The sequence below is a fragment of the Ptychodera flava genome, chromosome 13, assembly GCF_041260155.1.
Source record: "Ptychodera flava strain L36383 chromosome 13, AS_Pfla_20210202, whole genome shotgun sequence".
Taxonomy (NCBI): Eukaryota; Metazoa; Hemichordata; class Enteropneusta; family Ptychoderidae; genus Ptychodera; species Ptychodera flava.
In genome coordinates this window covers 2,611,290-2,630,311 of record NC_091940.1, presented here as the reverse complement: position 1 = coordinate 2,630,311, position 19,022 = coordinate 2,611,290, and the positions used below count along the sequence as shown (strand labels likewise).

General features: G+C 35.8%; 1 protein-coding gene across 1 annotated transcript in view; it reads left to right on the top strand.

The window, feature by feature from the left end:
- The window catches only part of LOC139147090 (solute carrier family 66 member 2-like), a 30,722-nt gene extending 14,355 nt beyond the window's left edge, over positions 1–16,367 (top strand). Inside the window, 5 exon segments of the mRNA XM_070717952.1 lie at positions 4,133–4,258; positions 5,184–5,210; positions 5,213–5,399; positions 9,838–11,963; positions 15,403–16,367. Coding sequence (XP_070574053.1) covers positions 4,133–4,258; positions 5,184–5,210; positions 5,213–5,399; positions 9,838–10,003 — 506 coding nt within the window. The 3' untranslated portion in view covers positions 10,004–11,963; positions 15,403–16,367.
- The last annotated feature ends 2,655 nt before the right edge of the window (positions 16,368–19,022 follow it).

Sequence of the window (19,022 nt, the reverse complement as noted above, 5' to 3'; positions counted from 1 at the left end):
ATATTTTTTGTGTAGATGAAAAATATGATTTTGAGAAACTGTTTTTTTTAATTTTTTGATATTGTTAAAAATAGGCAAATTAATGCCAAAAAAGGTGTTTTTGGTAAAAAATCTTCTTCTTCATAACCGCTGGTCAGACAGCTTTGTTATTTGGTATACAGGTCCCTAAGGATAACCCAACTTAGATTTGTTCAAATTGTGATGAAATATGCAAATGTGTATTTTTAAGGAATTTTTTTATCATTTTTGGTCAAAATTTGACTTACATTGTATGTAATTCTTGTACTGTATAAACCCTATCAATTCACCCAGAAAAAAATAATTAATATGATTTTAAATAATTGAATTAATTAGGAAATCATCAAAGCCAAAATAATTTTAGTGTGGAATCGTCAGAAAGTTCAACTTTTTTTGACAGTTCATAGTGAAATGTTTACTATCTTGGAGGATTAAAACATGTAAAGGCAACTTTCCTGAATCCCAACTTTGATATATTCTGAACCACCATTTATGTTATCTAAAAGAAATTGCTCATAATAGTTTGTCAAGATAGGGTGGTCAAATAAAAGAGATAAAGAAAGTTCTAATTTCCATTTATGGTTGACTTGGTCAGGATAAAATAAGATTACTTTTTGAGGAAAAAAATAGAGTGGTCAATTAAAAGAGTGGTCAAAGTGATAGGGTTTTTATGGTAAAGCTGGGCTGTAAGATTCCTTGTGCTATTTATAGCAATTATGCAATCTGTGTAAACAGTGCAATGAAAGTGTAACATGATTCCTTATAATGCTTTTGATGACCTTGAACTTCTTAAGTTTCAAACATTTGTCTCTTCAGTGTGCTTTCTCTGAGTACGTACAGTCTCAACTTATTCAACAGAACTTACTTACAATGTTAATTTGAAAGTTAAAATGTGCTTGGTTAATAGGATGAAAATACTTATAAAGATAAGCATAACCTGACAGGTTAACCTGACAGATATGCTGTTTTTTCATGACATAAATCTTGATTTCAGCAAGTCTTGTTTACTTTAATTAGAATATAATTAACTCTCGTTTATTTGCTATTATAGACTAATATAGTCTGATGAAATATGCAAATCTGTATTTTTACGGAATTTTTTTCCATTTTTGGTCAGGCCATCCTGAAATGAGCTATCAAAGATATCCACCTTCTTCATCAATACATGTGTCACAAAAGGTTATTCTCTACATAACACAGCAGAGCTCTGTCAACTGTTAAGTTGCTTGTTTTTTCAGAAAGCTTTAATATTTGGTTTACATGTCCCTAGGATGACCTTAGTGAGATAATTTCATACAGTCAGGAAATGCTTAATTTTGTATCCATGTCTATAGTAGCTTCAGGGACTTTGGCCCTAAGTTTTGTATTTGTGTCATGTGTGTCCGAAAAATCAATTGTAATCGAGTATGAGGATGTATACATACGTGCGTTCACACCGAAATGGCCACTTGCGTTAAAGTCAGTCCGCTACGGGATCAGGCATTAGTTGAGTACTAAGTTTACAAAAATCATAGAGTTTCATGTCTTTTCAGACTCCCAAAAATACCCAGTCAAACGAAATTGAATTGTAAACAAGTGTACGCTGAAAAAATCTACATACACGATCGGTACACGGTAACGTGTGCTTGTCAGAATGCAGTGCACAGGTCATGCAGGTCGCAGTTGACCTCGCTGGAGGTTTTTTGGTACGTCATTGTCGGCATGTGTTCGGCTAGCTTTCGGAGTGACTCAGTACAGTCACGCAGTTGTATTTGCATGACAAGCCTATGTCACCTTTGCAGAGATTGCACGCAGAACGTAAATGTTCAGGAGATAAACAGCCAAGCATCAAGAAATTCTTCAGTGGTTTCTTTGATAAACAGGCCGAACAAACTCTCGGTGAAAAATCTGCCGATGAACTTGCCAGCAAGCCTGCCAGCACTTTAGCAGTGTGTCAGTGCAAGTCCTACTCCGGAAATCGCAACCAAAACAACAGAGTTTAGTTCCCACGAGGCCGTGCAATGCCAGCCATGTTCCAGTATTATCAAAACAACTGAATGCAAAACGTGTTCAAGTGAAACTTTGAAACAATACTGAAAGTTTCGCTACTAGTGATGTCAATTCATCGGGTCATGAATCAAACAACAATGTACAGCATGTGTTATCTCAGAGCGACGGTGAGAAAGAAATCCTAGCTGTGTTTAGCAATGTATTCAATGGCAACATTGAGCGAAAAATCACACTTTATAATTTCTATTTGTGCAGCAAAAGTTGCTTTTCTTCGATTCCAACGTACGACAAATATGGGGACAATTCTACAAGTAAATTTAAAGTTTCTCACGCGTGGCTATTGATCAGAAAAGTGGGTTTTGACGAAGTTACTGGTTTATGGTGGCCAGTGTACATCGAAAAAACGAGACTATACAAATAATAAATGTTAAATGTTCAGAAATAAAAATACCTGAAGAGAGATCACCTGACTGCCCCTACCTTGTTACATCATACATGATGTAAAAGTGTGCAAGATTTGACCAAATATTCATAAAAATGGGTCCAGGAGAGTCATTCTGGAGACTTCAAAATTACAGCGATGTTGTGCGTGATGTTGACTTTGTCGTATACGTTACGAATGAAGCCAGTTCACATAAATATTCCGATATTTATGCGCAAGGTGTAATAAAGTAAAGCCTCAAAATTTGAGGTTTTTCATACTATTAGTAAAATTATGGACATGTGTATATGATAAATGGGTATTTACCCAATATCGCCTGTTCCTTGTGTCGTATCAGCATTCGTGTCATTTGTGCTGTGCGATATTGGGTAACAGACAATATTGGGTAATAACTTCTAAGTATATCCTGGTATTCCTGGTATTACAACTTGTCTCAGTCAGTTGAAGCTTATATTTTCAAACTATATCTGTTTAATACACAAATTACTGTTTAACGGAGAACACTTGATGCTTACTGGGCCATTGGTCATTCATCCTGGAGGAATATTTGAAATTTCATAGGTATATACCAATTATTTGTATTAGCTGATTAGCCTGGACCCTATTCTCTGCGTTTAGCCTTCTTCCATACTCCGTCTGGCTTCGATATTTACTTTTAGCACTGTAGAATAAAAAACAGCTCACTTGAAAGTGAATGGTCTCCAGGAAAGAAGATGATGTCACTGGCATCCCATTGAAAGTCAATCAGTCAAAATGTTCCTCTCATGATTGGTCTATGATTAAATGGGTGATGCTCATTAAAATTCATTATGCCATATAATGTGCACATTCTCTGGCTACAGTAGTTTATGAGTGACACCCATTTAATCATAGACCAATCATGAGAGGAACATTTTGACTGATTGACTTTCAAAGGGACGCCAGTGACATCATGGTCTCTCCTGTAGACCATTCACTTTTAAATGAGCTGTTTTTTATTCTACAGTGCTAACAGTAGATCTTGAGGCCAGACTGAGTGTGGACGAAGGCCAAAAATGGAGTATGGGCTCCAGGCTAATAGCTGATGTGAAGTTGGTTAAGATAAGATCGGTGTCTTTGATTGAAATTCACAATAAATGCCAGTTATACTTTATCAATTTCTGACAAGTTATTGGAAGATTTGTTCATGTTTTTATTTTATTTATAGTACTAATGTTCAAATAACAGTATATGACTCAATCTGCAATTTTTATGCCACATTAGATGGCCTCTTTACTTTTTATATTCACACAAACTTGTAGCTTTGGTTTGCTATCATCTCTGTGAAGTAAAATCTTTCCAGAATAATTATTTCCTTTTCAATGTGTGTAGTGTCAGTGTCAAGACAAAGGGTATATTTTGCAACAGCAGGAGATTCATTGTCAATTCAAAGTCACTTGTTTGATTCAATAATACTGATATCAGGAAATAGAGACGCACTGAAAGATACTACAGAGTGTTACCCAAACCAAATGAATGGGATGTGCCCATCAAGGTTAATGAGTTAGTAGCTAATAGTCAGCTAAATTGTTTTAACAAGACATTGATCCTATCAGTGACATTAATCTGATCCGTGACTTTGATCCTATTAGTGACTTCGATCTTTTCAGTGATTTGCATGTCTTGTTTCTTGCCTTCTCACCTCCCTCTACAATATCATCACAGACAACTCTTCCCATCATGCACTTGTGCATGATGACAACACTGTTGTTCGTCTTCGAAAAGTAGATGTTAGCACTGAGTACAAGATCAGTGGCAATGACTTCCCTGTAGATTCCTGCAAATATGGTGGTATGTATATCACATATACCAAACAAAAGCGAAATTCTTAGCATTAAGAGTGTATTTATTGAGACAAGCACTTTTATTTCCAATTTACACATTTGCATCGATTCAAATGTTTCATATTGTAATGAATCAGTGCAAGAAAGAACCATGACACCATAGCATAGTTTAGCAGCAATTTATTGTGCATGATGTGAAGAAGAACTGTGTTACTTTCTTTGTATGTTTCCCAGTACCATTTGCCGTGTGTCTTGTCTTGTCATGTATTGTCATAGCAATGTTGAAAGATGAAACGTTATACCTAGCTTTGAATGTCGCGATGCTACCTGTAAATTCATGTTGTTGTTTCTTAATAAGTTGAATTGTAGAAGTGTGCTTTGTAAAAGCCCTGGTAGATGAATTACTTTGAATTGATATCATGAAAAAAGAAATGTGCGGAATTGTTTTATCAACACAGACATTTCCAGGCTGAAGTTTAATAACAGTGTTATACACTGTTATCATTTAAAACTTATAACAAACTTCAAATCACACTTTATAATAGTTGTCTTGCTTCACAGCATGGTATTTTAACCGTAACTTGGTGGTTTGTCCAGTAAATTGCTCCAGTGTGCTTGCTTCAACAAGAATAATACTCTAATGTTGTTGTAAAAATGCCAGTATGTAACACAACAAATTAACACTGCAAGTTATATGCAGCTTATTGGGGCTTTCATTTTGTAATCTCTGTTCTGTGTTGTGTTTCCTAAAGGTACAAATTAACTGTCTCAAAACCAGCAAAATTCTAATTGGATGCTAAGGTCTGTCTAAACTATTATCAACGCATAGGGAATCACATGTCATTATTTTATTATTAAAGATGAACAAATAATACAATAAAGTGTCTGTTCATTCCTACAACATGATAGAGATTAACATTTCTTTCTTACAGATTTTGATGGACGTTACTTCTGGAAGTGGAATCATTTTCAGACTATGTCCAGTTCATGGTATTATTTTCAGCCTTTTGTGGTGCTATTACAATTTTACTCATGGACTTTCCAATATTTGTGGAAACTCTTGGCTTCCTTGCAGTATTCACCGAGGCAATGCTAGGTGCACCTCAATTTTACCGAAATCTGCACAACAAATCAACCATTGGTATGAGGTAGGTTGCAATGTTACTGTTTGTCTGAGTTTGAACTGTTGAAATAGCTTCAGTTGGAATTAACATCTATCCTGTACAGTGTGTCTTGGAATATGCGATCTGTGCTTGTTGACTGAAAGATTGAGTTGTGTGTGGGCACTCTGCCATCTCTGACCCTAATGATGAATGAAGACACAACGTTGAATATTATTTCTCCAACGAAATCATCATGGAACCAATCATATTGTTGGGTTGAATTGAATGTATTAACAGCATATTGAGATAAAAAAACTACTTGGCGCCTGGAGTGGATGATGGCACTCCCTGTCACTATGTTATGGGGGACTTTATAACTATTTTGATATTTTTTTTGAAGCCTGCTGTGTCATTTATGGGTGGTACTTCATTTCTTTTAGTTCACAGCGGTGACTTACACAACACCTTTAGTCACTTTCAGTAGTGGTTTGGTTTAGAATTTGATGAATACCCATACAGGACTGAATCTTTCAGTCTTGTTCAAAAGAAACCTTTTAGAAGTTTGTTTATTTGTTACATATGATTATTTCCATATACCGGTACAATTTTAATAAAGAACCAATAAAGAATGGTATTTGTGATGTTTGCTAATAAAGAATGGTGTTTGTTTATTTGTTTTTAGTCCCCACAGACCCCTGAGTACCCAAGGACACCGTCGGGGTGGTGGGGGGTTGGGATGGGGACATAGGTTTGGTTCTATTCGTGCGTGTGTGAGTCCATCTGCCCATCCATTCACGCAGATATCTCAGAGATGCCTGGAGTGATTTCATTCAAACTTGGTACAAGGATAACTCCTTTTGTCATACATAATGCATGTCAATTTTTCTTGCAATCTGATCCAATATGGCTGTGTGACGGCCATTTTATTGAAAAAACTAGGACTGTGTCATTGACAATGACTTTTGACAAAGAGCCGTTTCTAGAGCGACTGCACTAAATAGTAAATTTCATGAAATTTTGTAAAGATGTTCTTCACATAGAGCTCTGATAGCATATAATGAGATATGTCAGTATTGCTTTAATTGATTGCTAATTTGCATATTTACAGAATTTTTTTTATTAGAGTGATATTTCCAGTAATACTGCAGCAAATTTGATGAAACTTTGTACAGTTCTTTAGCACATAGTCTCATATAAGTTTACACAGACACTTAGCAGTGTCATGCAAATTAAAGTTTCTAATTTTTAACTCATATAAGTTTACACAAACACTTAGCAGTATCATGCAAATTAAAGTTTCTAATTTGCTTATTTAATGAACTTTCCTAATTAGTAGGCTATCTCAAGAACCACTGCATCAAATTTGATGAAACTTGGTACAGATATGTTGATCTTTCAGTACTGTAATACTGTGCAAAGACATTAAGCAGTATCATGTCAATTGATTGCTAATTTGCATATTTAACAAATTTTCATCATTAGTATGATATGTCAAGAAATGCTGTATGAAATTTGATGAAACATAGTACAGATGTTGATCTTCCAGTAGTGTTATGGCATGCAAAGATATGTAGAATTATTATACATCTACCATCGAGAACAATATAATTTTGCATGCGCTGAAAAGTCGTACGGACCGCCCGTTTCATAACATGTACAATTTCTAGGCACCCCATCCCCAGTGGCTGTATCTGCCCGTTCACTGTTAAACGGTTTCAAGGGACTCATTGGAAGAGTGCCAGAACATGTCTCCCGTGTGCTCTGTACAAATGTGTGTAGTGCACACACACTATCCAGAACTTGCAAAAGTGTGTCTGAGATAGCATTTCACACTTTCGTTGTAAATCAGAAGAAATATTGTTGACATTGCACAAAAACGATCACTTCTCTGGCAATTTGATGCCCCAGTCACAAATGTAAGATGTATAATAATGAGGTTATTACAAAAACACTGCAAAGGATGCACTCGGACATTGGCGCCACGCATTGCCCTCCACTTCGCGTCGAGCGATATGCTGCACCAATGTCCTCGTGCATCCTTTGCAGTATTTCCGTAATAACCTCATAGTATCATGTGTATTAACTGTTGATTTGCATATTTAATAAATTTTTGTAATTAGGCTGATATGGCGAGAAATGGTTATTCAAATTTCATGAAACTTGGTGCAGATGTTGAGCTCATATTGCTTTAACATTGAATAAAGACACTATGCAATGTCATGCTAATTAGTATTTAATTTACTTATGTAATGACATTTCCTACTTAGGCCAGAAAGAAAAAATAAATTGTTCATTGGAATCCCCGCTTCTACTTTGTCCGATTTGGAAGTATTTTTTACTTTGGCAAATTCATACTTCTGCATTGCGAATACTTTAGTAATACTTAAGTAATACTAAATATATTTAACGAACTTTCATCATTAGTAGATTAGCACATGCAAAATTCTATCTGTACCAAGTTTCATCAAATGCGAATACTTTAGTAACGCCGCTGGCCTTTGTCGGGTTTTCACGGGCATGTGAGATTCTGAATGAGACTTCTGATGTGTCTGCACTGAGCTTTGTCAACACGTTGTTGCGACGTTTGAATTTTGCAAATCACGACACAAACTGGGTAAATTTTTGGCTGAAATTTCTCCATTTTGTCAAGGTTAGTACACCATGAGTATTAATTTGGTCGCCAGCATTCAACTTGATGGCCAAGCTGTGGCCTGTACCAGTCCAATGGAAACAACTTACTACAGTGCAACAACAGTATCATTTGAAGCTTGCTGTTTCTATTGTGGAGGACAAGAGAATCTTCTGAACGATGACTATCACTCAGATCACAATACAGTGTTGTTAGACCTTGTGTAAAATGTGTCGGGACAGCGGTAAAGAGGCCAAGACATTGGGCCAAAGTAAATTGAAAAAACTCGGATGCCAGGTTCTAGCAGGATGACATTGAAGGAAAATACTGAATTATTGGATTTCAGTGAGTTGTTGTGCATATCAGTTTTCAGTATTCTGAGAGCATGTTGAAATACTCAGAATATGTTGTGCAAACACCGACTGTATATGTAATTCCCTTTGTTATTGTTGAGAAATATAGTGTTGAATTCAATAACCAGTTTCAGTGTATCTTGTCTGAGATATTTCTGGTTAGCCTAAAAGGGGAAAAGATTATTTTGCCTTGTCTGCATCCCTGCAAAAATGTCCGAGGGACTGCGATTACCTTTGGCCTAAAAAATATAAAAAAAATTCGCTCACCGCTCCTGAACCTTGGTCCAAAAAATCTGATGAACAAGATTTGTTTTTTCTCTTGTCTTAGAATGAAATGTCTAGAAACACTTCATCCAATTAGATGAAACTTTGTACAGATGTTTATCTCACAGTGTTGTAATACAATTCATTGACACTTGGCGGTATTGTCTATGAAATGTGGTAAACGTGATAATCAGTCAGTGTTGTAATAGAATGCAAAAATGTTTAGCAGCATTCTGTCGATTAATTACTAATTGACTTATTTAGTGACCTTTTGTAATTAGGGTGGTAGCCCACATTGGTTTTATGTTTTCACCGCCATGGAACGCATCTTTAATCACAGACCCAATTAATGTACACTATCCTCTCCAAGGACTTGTATTCAAAGCGCCCATTAACAAGTGGGGACTGTCATCAACGATGACTTGTTTATTCGTTTGTTTACGAGTATAGTAATTAAATTACACTTTAAAAAGTTTCTAATACAATCACACATACATCCAACATCTAATACAAACTTGTGTGAGTTAATAGAATGGGTGAGTATTCAGAGAGAGTGGCAGACTATCATGAGTGCTCACTCCTCATTGCACACGAGGGTATGCTTTATTTCAGTAGTGGGATTTTATTAGAAAAATTTTAGAGTATCATTTATTGACTATACTCGTAAACAAAAAAACAAACAAACAAATAAAAACCATTCTTTATTGACAAACGCGCACACAAATATAAATCTTTATTGGTTCATTATTGTATATGGAATAATGATGCATAACAAACAAACAAACAAACAAACAAATAAAAAACATTCTTTATTGACAAATGCGCACACAAATATAAATCTTTATTGGTTCATTATTGTATATGGAATAATGATGCATAACAAACAAACAAACAAACAAGGAGCCCGAGTTCCATGTGTTAGTGCATTCTCAAATTGTGATAACAGTGTGGATATTGTCAGCTCATGAAAGCATTTGATTTACCTCTGGATCATTAGGACTTTCTATTTCCTTTGCTTGTAAAAACACTGCCTGGTTAAAACAATACTAGTGTTAGGGTTGCTGTCTTTTGAGATTATGATTAGATAATTGTTTCAGTATATTCAATGTTGGATATGTTAAATCACATGTTGTTGAATTTTAATCTTACACAATGTATTCTTTTCAAGTATACAAGCCTTCAAGTTATTATTACATTACATAAACATAATTCAAGACATTTATTCTGTGATTTTCAGTGTTAAAATGGTGCTGTTCTGGTTATCTGGAGATACTTTCAAGACTGGTTATTTTATAATTAACAAAGCACCAGTACAGTTCATGGTTTGTGGTACTCTACAAGTTTTTATAGACATTGCTATTATTTATCAAGTCTGGTACTACAGAGGAAAGAAGCCAGTTTGACATACAGAGTAAAGAATCTACAGTTCTCGAGAATTGTAAAGCTGAGAAGCTGTTCAGTCTTTCTGAAAACACTGACTGCCACAACAATAGAAACTGATATTTATCACTAGTATTTTGCTGCAGAAGTCACAAGCTGGAATGGCTGGATGCTTGATCTTGTAACACCTTACATCGGGGAAATACACACTTCAATTTGTAATGTTATTCAGAAAATGAATCTGAATTAAGAATACATCAAACTGCATAACAATGTTTTATGGTGTAGATATTTATCTACATTATTAATACATCACTTTCCAATTGATGATGTTTATATGATTTCACAATCCAAGAAGTCTTATGTACAATGTGATACATTCAAAGCGACAGTCTCACCCACTCAAAGGATTAAATTAATTTACAAAACCATTTCTATATGCAGATATTTTGTTTGCATGTCTTCCCTGGTTTTAACACCTTGTGTTTGAGAGGAATTTTATTTTAATTATTTTGAGCAGAAGTCAACATTTTGCTGTGTGGCAGTAGGCATTTAAGATCTCTCAGTAGTTTGGCAAATATGTACCTGTATTGTTCAGTCCCTGTAGTCTGTAGTTCTGAGTAATACGTGTTGTTCAAATATAAACCACTATGTTCAAGTGTATGTAAAGCAGTATACTAAGCCTATGAGTTATCAAGTCTGCTGTTGTTGGAACAGTTTCTCATCACAAGATGCAATCATATCAAAAACGTATATTTTATGGACTGATCAATGTAAAGACAAACAAAAACATTCAGGTACTTATCACTTTAATGTCTATGGTAGTTTACACATAGTAATAGTTTTATATAAATGTATTTTGTGTTCCCACTGGTACAGGGTCCTTCACAAGATGATTTTGGTGGGTGACCCTGTTCTTTCAAGCAATCCATTCAGACTAATAATCATACAAATGAATGCATTTTCACAACAAAAGAATATGCAACATATGTAATGTTATGTAAATTGCCATCTGCTTTTTCAAGCAGTGAAGAATGCTGTGGCATCTTTCCAAGAAACAATTCCTTGCTTATGTCAGTATTATCTTTACTATCATTGATTTGCCTTCCTGAATAGACCAATGTTGTAGAATAGTAGATGACAGAAGTACAAGCCTTCAAGTTGTTGTTCATACACTCTGATGTGTTTTTATTGCTGCTACTTGTCCTAGCTGCCTAGTACATTGACAGTACACTATGACTTATGCACCATGTCAATTTGTTTTCATACCACTGTTCCTAACATTGATGACCACTAGCCAGATGGCTTTCCTTCTGAGTTGGAATGTAGACAACCAATTTGCACACTGTTACCACCAAATTGAATTCTCTGGAAAGTCTCATTTGAGCTCATAACATCTCCAAAAGTATGAGAACTTTAACTTCAAAACAGTTATCAATTGCTTCCATAATTTTGATTGAAAAGCAAACATCCAAGTTCAAGTCTGTTGAAAGAAACTGACCAGATGACATATCAAACCACATTGAATCTTTGGAAGTATTTGATCTACAAGTTGATCAAACATTGATGTTTTGTAAACTGTAACCCTTTGAACAAAAAGGATCACCATCATGCATGGACCATTTGTATTTTTTTTCCAGTCTAGTATGATCTCCATACTCCCTGGTATTGTAAACTTCCTGATTCCCTTTGCAAATTGCACACAAACAATATACTGTAACTGAGCCTTGCAAAACTGAGCAAGTTTTTGTTATACAAGCTAGCATGGATGAGTGGTAGCCATTTTGTAGTTTTAACATTTTTGTTTCTTTGATGTGCCATCACTATATGGCTCTCTATGGAGGTACATATAAATTAATTCATCATACTTCAATCTGTGGCGTTTTATTTCTGAGACTTTCCCATGTATTATATTTTCCATGGAAATTCCAACAGATCAATTACCAGCCATTGAAAGGTCACAGATTTGTAAAGTGTCATTTTGTACACTGTACACAACGGTGGCCCCTACACGCCACGGAACTCTATTACTTTTGAATATAAACTCTAATTTTTCTTGACAATACCTTTAATATTTCTAAGAGATTTTATTTCTCCACCGCAAACTTTTAATTTTGTACGGACAACTTTATCTTAACATTATCTTAACTTTAACTTCTCGAAAGTAGTTTTAGTTTTAACCATAAACAAAATATGTTTCTCAAAAGTATTTTTTATTTTGTAAAACAAAAGTAAAAATTTTTCAAGATAACAAACTCCCCTACACGTCATGGAAATTTATTACTTTTGAACATAAACTCATATTTCTTGGCAATATATTTAATATTTATAAGAAATTTTATTTCTCCACGGCAAACTTTTATTTCTCAACGGGGAAACTTTATTTTTGGGGTAAACTGTTTTTTTAAAACTTTTAACAAAAAAAACTTTAACTTTTAAAAATGACTAACTTTCAACAAAATATCTGTTTCTCAAAAACGTTTTTTATTCGAAAAGAAATAAAAATTGTTCACAGCAAGAGTTGAAGATTTTTGCTAAGCGCGAACTGAGTTACTTAAATGACATAACCTTATGTTTTTAGAGCAGAAAACTTAAATTCTTAAAGAAAAGTTTTATTTTTCCAAGAGTAAAATTAATTTCTTTATGGAAAAAAGATTTTCTCAGAGCAGCAAATTGAAATACAGAGAATAAAACTTTTTTCTCAATGGCGAGAAATATTTTCTGAAGACAACAAAACTAATTCTTTCAAGATATATTTTCTACATATGAGTGTGGTTTAAGAATTTGGTAAAACTGAACTGAGAAAGAATGAAAAAGGAAGGATGAAAAAGTCAAACTTACTTTTCTTCAGAGCGAAATTTGTTTCTGAGAGGAGAAATATTTCATGTGAGGGCGCAATTACTATAATGCATAGCAAACTCTTTCTAGCGAGAGTAAACATATTTTGGGGAAGAGTAAAACATTTTTCCGACGAGCAAAACTTTATTTTAACGGCGGCGGAAGTTAAAGTATCCCACCATGCAACACCCAAGTTTGATGACCCAGAGTCTCCGAGACAACCATGACTGACTTCATCGGCGATACAGGCACACTAGCCCGGCCCTAGCTGCAGTACAGTACCTCGAGGTTTTACCTGGGTATTTGGGTCGGACGGTTTGCCGTACTGTACTGCAGCTAGCCCGGCCCTACCCTGCCTGCGTACGATGCTGTGTGTTGGGGCCGTATAACGCCGAGAACACACAGCATCGTACGCAGGACTATGGGCACGGGCACGCAAACGAGTCAGTTTAACAGTTGCCACTTGTCTGAGTCCCCGAAGAACGGTTTTGTGTTTGAGTGATTCGTCCTGACTGCAGACGTTGTGCGACGGGATGGACCGCATTGGGTTCCTTCATTAGCTCTGCATGGGCTGTGTGTTACAAGCGTTATACGGCCTCCCACCACATAACGCCGGTAACACACAGCCCTGCCATGCAGAGCTATTCCTTCATCAGTTGCTGTGTTGTTAATGTTATGTTGTGTGATAGTCATCTTTTCTATCAGCCAGATTCGTAATTGATAGAGTCTTCGACTGAAACTGAACCTGGCCCGCCAGATTGACCACAGTCGAGTGTGGTTCAATACAGCAGTTGTGGGTCCACAGCTGTGGTGTTTTCGGACGGGATATGCCTTTTACGGGCTGGTTGACTTTCACGTTTTTGACCCCGCAAACCACACGTGAAAGTCAAAACCACAGGTGCCTGGGTTGCCGGTGTACATGCATAGAGAGAGATGGGCTCTATGCATGTACACCGGCAACCCAGGCACCTGTGGTCAAAACCAGTCCGCGACTGTGGTCAAATCTGGCGGGCTCGGTTCAGTTTCAGTTTCTATAAATTACGAATCTGGCTTCTCCTCGGGGGCTTGGAAAAGATGAATATCACTCACATTGGCTGTGTGTTACCGATGTTACGTGGTGGGAGACTGTATAACGCCGGTAACACAGCCCTGCCATGCATAGCCCTGGGTACTACAGGTCTGTGTGTTCCCGGCGTATTAAACGCCGGGACGAACACACAGACCTGTACGCAGGGCTATGCCATGCAGAGCTAATGAAGAACCCCAATGCGGTCCCGTCGCACACCGTCTGCCGTCAGGATGAATCACTCAAAAATAAAATGTTCTTCGGGGACTCAGACAAGTGGCAACTGACCCGCGTGCCCGTAGCCCTGTGTACGATGTTGTGAGTTCCCGGTGTTATACGGGCCCCAACACACAGCATCGTATGCAGGCAGGGTAGGGCCGGGCTGGCGTGCCCGTGTCGCCGATGAAGTCAGTCATGGTTGTCTCGGAGAGCAGATCGTCCATGTAGCCGACACGATACCAGCTACCAACTCGGAGACTCTGGGTCATCAAACTTGGGTGTTGCATGGTGGGATACTTTAACTTCCGCCGCCGTTAAAATAGTTTTGCTCGTCGAAAAAATGTTTTACTCTTCCCCAAAATATGTTTACTCTCGCTAGAAAGAGTTTGCTATGCATTATAGGTAATTGCGCCCTCACATGAAATATTTCTCCTCTCAGAAATAATTTCGCTCTGAAGAAAAGTAAGTTTGACTTTTCATCCCTTCTTCATTCTTTCTCAGTTCAGTTTTACCAAATTCTTAAACCACACTCATATGTAGAAAATATATCTTGAAGGAATTAGTTTTGTTGTCTTCAGAAAATAATTTCTCGCCATTGAGAAGAAAGTTTTATTCTCTGTATTTCAATTGCTGCTCTGAGAAAATCTTTTTTCCATAAAGAAATTAATTTTACTCTTGGAAAAATAAAACTTTTCTTTAAGAATTTAAGTTTTCTGCTCTAAAAACATAAGGTTATGTCATTTAAGTAACTCAGTTCGCGCTCAGCAAAAATCTTCAACTCTTGCTGTGAACAATTTTTACTTCTTTTCGAAATAAAAAACGTTTTTGAGAAACAAATATTTTGTTGAAAGTTAAAGTTATTTTTTAAAAGTTAAAGTGTTTTTGTTAAAAGTTTTTAAAAACAGTTTACCCCAAAAATAAAGTTTCCCCGTTCAGAAATAAAAGTTTGCTGTGGAGAAATAAAATTTCTTACAAATATTAAATATATTGCCAAGAAATATGAGTTAATGTTCAAAAGTAATAAATTTCCATGACGTGTAGGGGAGTTAACGTTTGTTATCTTGAAAAATTTTTACTTTTGTTTTACAAAATAAAAAATACTTTTGAGAAACATATTTTCTTTATTGTTAAACTAAAACTACTTTCGAGAAGTTAAAGTTAAGATAATGTTAAGATAAAGTTGTCCGTACAAAATTAAAAGTTTGCGGTGGAGAAATAAAATCTCTTAGAAATATTAAAGATATTGTCAAGAAAAATTAGAGTTTATATTCAAAAGTAATAGAGTTCCGTGGCGTGTAGGGGCCACCGTAGTACACACACCCTTAAACTCTAATAATAATTGTAAATGTACAACCACACGATTCCTAGCACTGAAGTATACATGCTCTTTATGACAATCATATCAGAAATGTAGAGTCTATAATGACTTAATTTGAACAAATTGTTATAGAATACATGTAAATGATGACATGTATTTTATTGCCACGTTGTAATCATATCCAAATTGTTTCTGAACATGTGCCTCATTCTTACTTTTCACTACATTTTACTCTATAAATTTCCTTGATGTTATGAAACCATTGTGGTTTTCCATTCAATCTCACACAAAATATCACTGCACTGTTCATGTGCATTACTCAATGCTGGAAATGATTATATCATTACATGAGATACATTGTATTACTATGAAAACTTTGTGAAGGAAAACTTTGTGAAGGAGTGACTTCACAAACATGATGTGGAGATTATGCAGTAGATAATGATAAAAGTTGAAGCCTATGATATGTGATACAAGTATCATCAGATAAAGAATAATTTTAATGTGCAAGCTTTGGTGACAACTACACACAACTTGTACTAGAGTTCCTATACCTACTATCTCAATTCTGTTCTGTATATTCACCTAGTATATTGCCTTGCGTAGTTTAGACTTTAATGTCATTTTAATCCCATGGTTGCCGGCTCTTGAAAAATTTCACATTTTATCAGTCATGAAATCTGCAATGATTTCAATTCAGTTCAAATTTATGATTGCTGATGAGTTCATGATCAATACTTGGGTTATTTGTTTTCACTCCTTGATATTTACATAACATGATTCCAAAACATTTGGATTTTGATCATTTTGCTGCAACATCATTACTTCAATGCCACATGACTCAAAAATGGAATAAAAATGTGAAGTTACAATTCATATTTTTTCAAGCAATGACTGTGATGTAAGTAATCATGTGAATATTAATAAAGAATGGATGAAGGTGAAAGAGATTTGGTGGTTTGTCATATTTTGAAATGTAGATAAACATTAACCCTTTGAGTGCCAAAGTCTATTTTTGTCCCCTTTATAATTAAACCCCAGTCAATTTTTCTCAAATTTTTGCCAAAATTTTGAGTCAAAACTGTAGTCAATGAAATGTGATGTCCATTTGGTCCAAAATTATCAAAAAATTACAGAAAAATTCATAAATTTTGGTAAAATTTTGCACTAAAAATAGGGTTAAGTGACTACAGGTAAGTGGCTACCCAGACGTATAAGTAATATTCATTTTTATAAAATTGAATGTATTGTTGGGAGGTAAGCAGAGGTCATTCTATAATTACATCAAACTAAAATGGCAGTTGACTTTATTGACCAAGTACTGTACTATGAATTTCAACCTTCAAAAGTTAGAGAAGAGGAGGATGCATAGTAACTCTGACCAAGATTGGAATATACAGGTTTTCATTGGTTTGTATTTGGGGTTGGTTGGTTGACTGGAAGCGGTGACATAACAGTCCCTAGATCTGTGGTATAAACTAACCTGTCTAAAGATTCCTAGACCCATAAGTTTTCATAAGGTGTTACGTGCAGAGAAAACGAACAAAAGGGTGAACTCAGCAGTTATAACGTTTAAACAAAATTTATTACGAAAATAAAACTAATTGCTAAGTTAGGGATAGAATACAAGCTTTAAAGTGTACAGACTACTTATCTCAGCTGGGACGGCAAAGCTCCAGTCTCAGAGTTGTAACAGTCAGTCGGATGAATGAACAGTCCTTTGGTTTGCAGGCTTGAAGCTACACAAAGTCCACAGTATAAATCCAGCGTTGACAGTGAAGGTCTTGAAAAGTCTTGAGAATGACTACTGCTGGAGTTTATAGTAACACACAAGAGACACGATCCCAAAAGTCTGACTGGAAGCTGAGCGCGTCCCTTTTATAAAGGCATATAAGAACAATCTAGAACTTTTATTGACATGCTAATTACTGTTCTAAAATTATCTCCCTTACACAACTAATCAACTTTCCAGAACATTCCAAACATGACTAATTGAATTCAAGGTTGTGAGGTCATTAAGGGCAGTGACCTTGGGAATGTTCTAGACTAATTGAACTCAGGTCATGATGAGTGTGGGGGAAATGACCTACATAACACACCCCCTCTTCATAAAAAGAAAATTTTTCAAAGAAAAATCTTTCTTTTACAAATGTAATCTTGAAAAGGATTTAAGTACTCAAATTTTGTTTTACTCTAAAGTAAAGTTTCTTGAAAGTGAACAACAATAAACTCTAAATACGAGAGAGACAGTCTGCAATTAAATTGTCTCTTCCTTTGATATGTCTAATGTCTAGATTAAACTCCTGTAACATTAAACTCCATCTTAGCAATCTCTGATTTTTGCCTTTAAATTTCTGCAGAAAAACAAGAGGGTTGTGATCAATATAAACCACTATTGGCTGATTTGAAGAAGTAACATAAACTTCAAAATGCTGTAAAGCTAATATCAAAGATAAACACTCTTTTTCAATTGTAGAGTAGTTTCTCTGAGATTTGTTAAATTTGTGTGAAAAGTAGCAAACAGGATGTCCCATGACTATCTTCTTGCAATTTGTTGTTGGAAACTTGAAATGGCACTGAATTTGGCATAAAGTATGCACGGCAAAGTCCGGTTATTTTTACTGAGTTCGATAAAGTCATTGTTCGGCAAATACTTGGCTTCCTCCTGGAGATATTCCGCTTTCGCAGGATTCAGTCCGTCTGGATGTTGTTCCACTGGATTACTGTCGCAGACATCTTCGTTGTGGTAGATGATGTTTGTCCTCGTTGGAACATCTTGGAACAAATGTTCATGGATTGGTTCTTTCAGCTGTTGTTGGTGTTCTGGCTGGAGGTGTGCCAACTTTGTAGACTCCAGCTTCTCCAGGATTTCTGAGTTCTGAAGCTTGACCGAGCCCAGCTTTGAGTTTAGAGTATTTTTCACGTCCAGTTTCAGTATCACTATCTTCATAATGGCCAGAACTGACTGTACTGACAGGCTTTGTTTTAGTAGGATTATCCCTATCCAAATATGGCTTAAGCATATTTATGTGACATAGCTGTTTTTGTTTTCGCCTGTCAGGTGTTATTATGATGTAATTTAAATCACTCAATTTCTTATCAATTAAATATGGCCCAAAGTAACGAGCATGGAGTGGTTTACCAGGAATTGGAAGTAGAACAAGAACCTTTTGACCTGGTTCAAACTTCCGTTTTGAGGTGCTTTTATCATGTTTGGTTTTCATTGACTGCTGAGATGACTCAAGATTTTCTCTGGCTAATTCACATGCTTTAGAGAGCTTTGTACGAAAATCTGACACATATTGCAAAATATTCAGACAATCATCATCGTCTGATAGGAATTTATCTTTAACGAGCTTAAGTGGGCCACGGACTGTATGTCCAAATACAAGCTCAAATGGGCTAAAACCAAGAGACTCCTGAATTGACTCTCTAACAGCAAAGAGCAAAAAATGAATTCCTTCATCCCACTGCTTCTCTGTGTCAAAACAGTAGGTCCTAATCATGTTTTTCAAAGTTTGATGAAATCGCTCAAGAGCACCCTGACTTTCTGGATGATAGGCGGATGACCTATACTGTTTAATGCCTAGCTGATCCATTA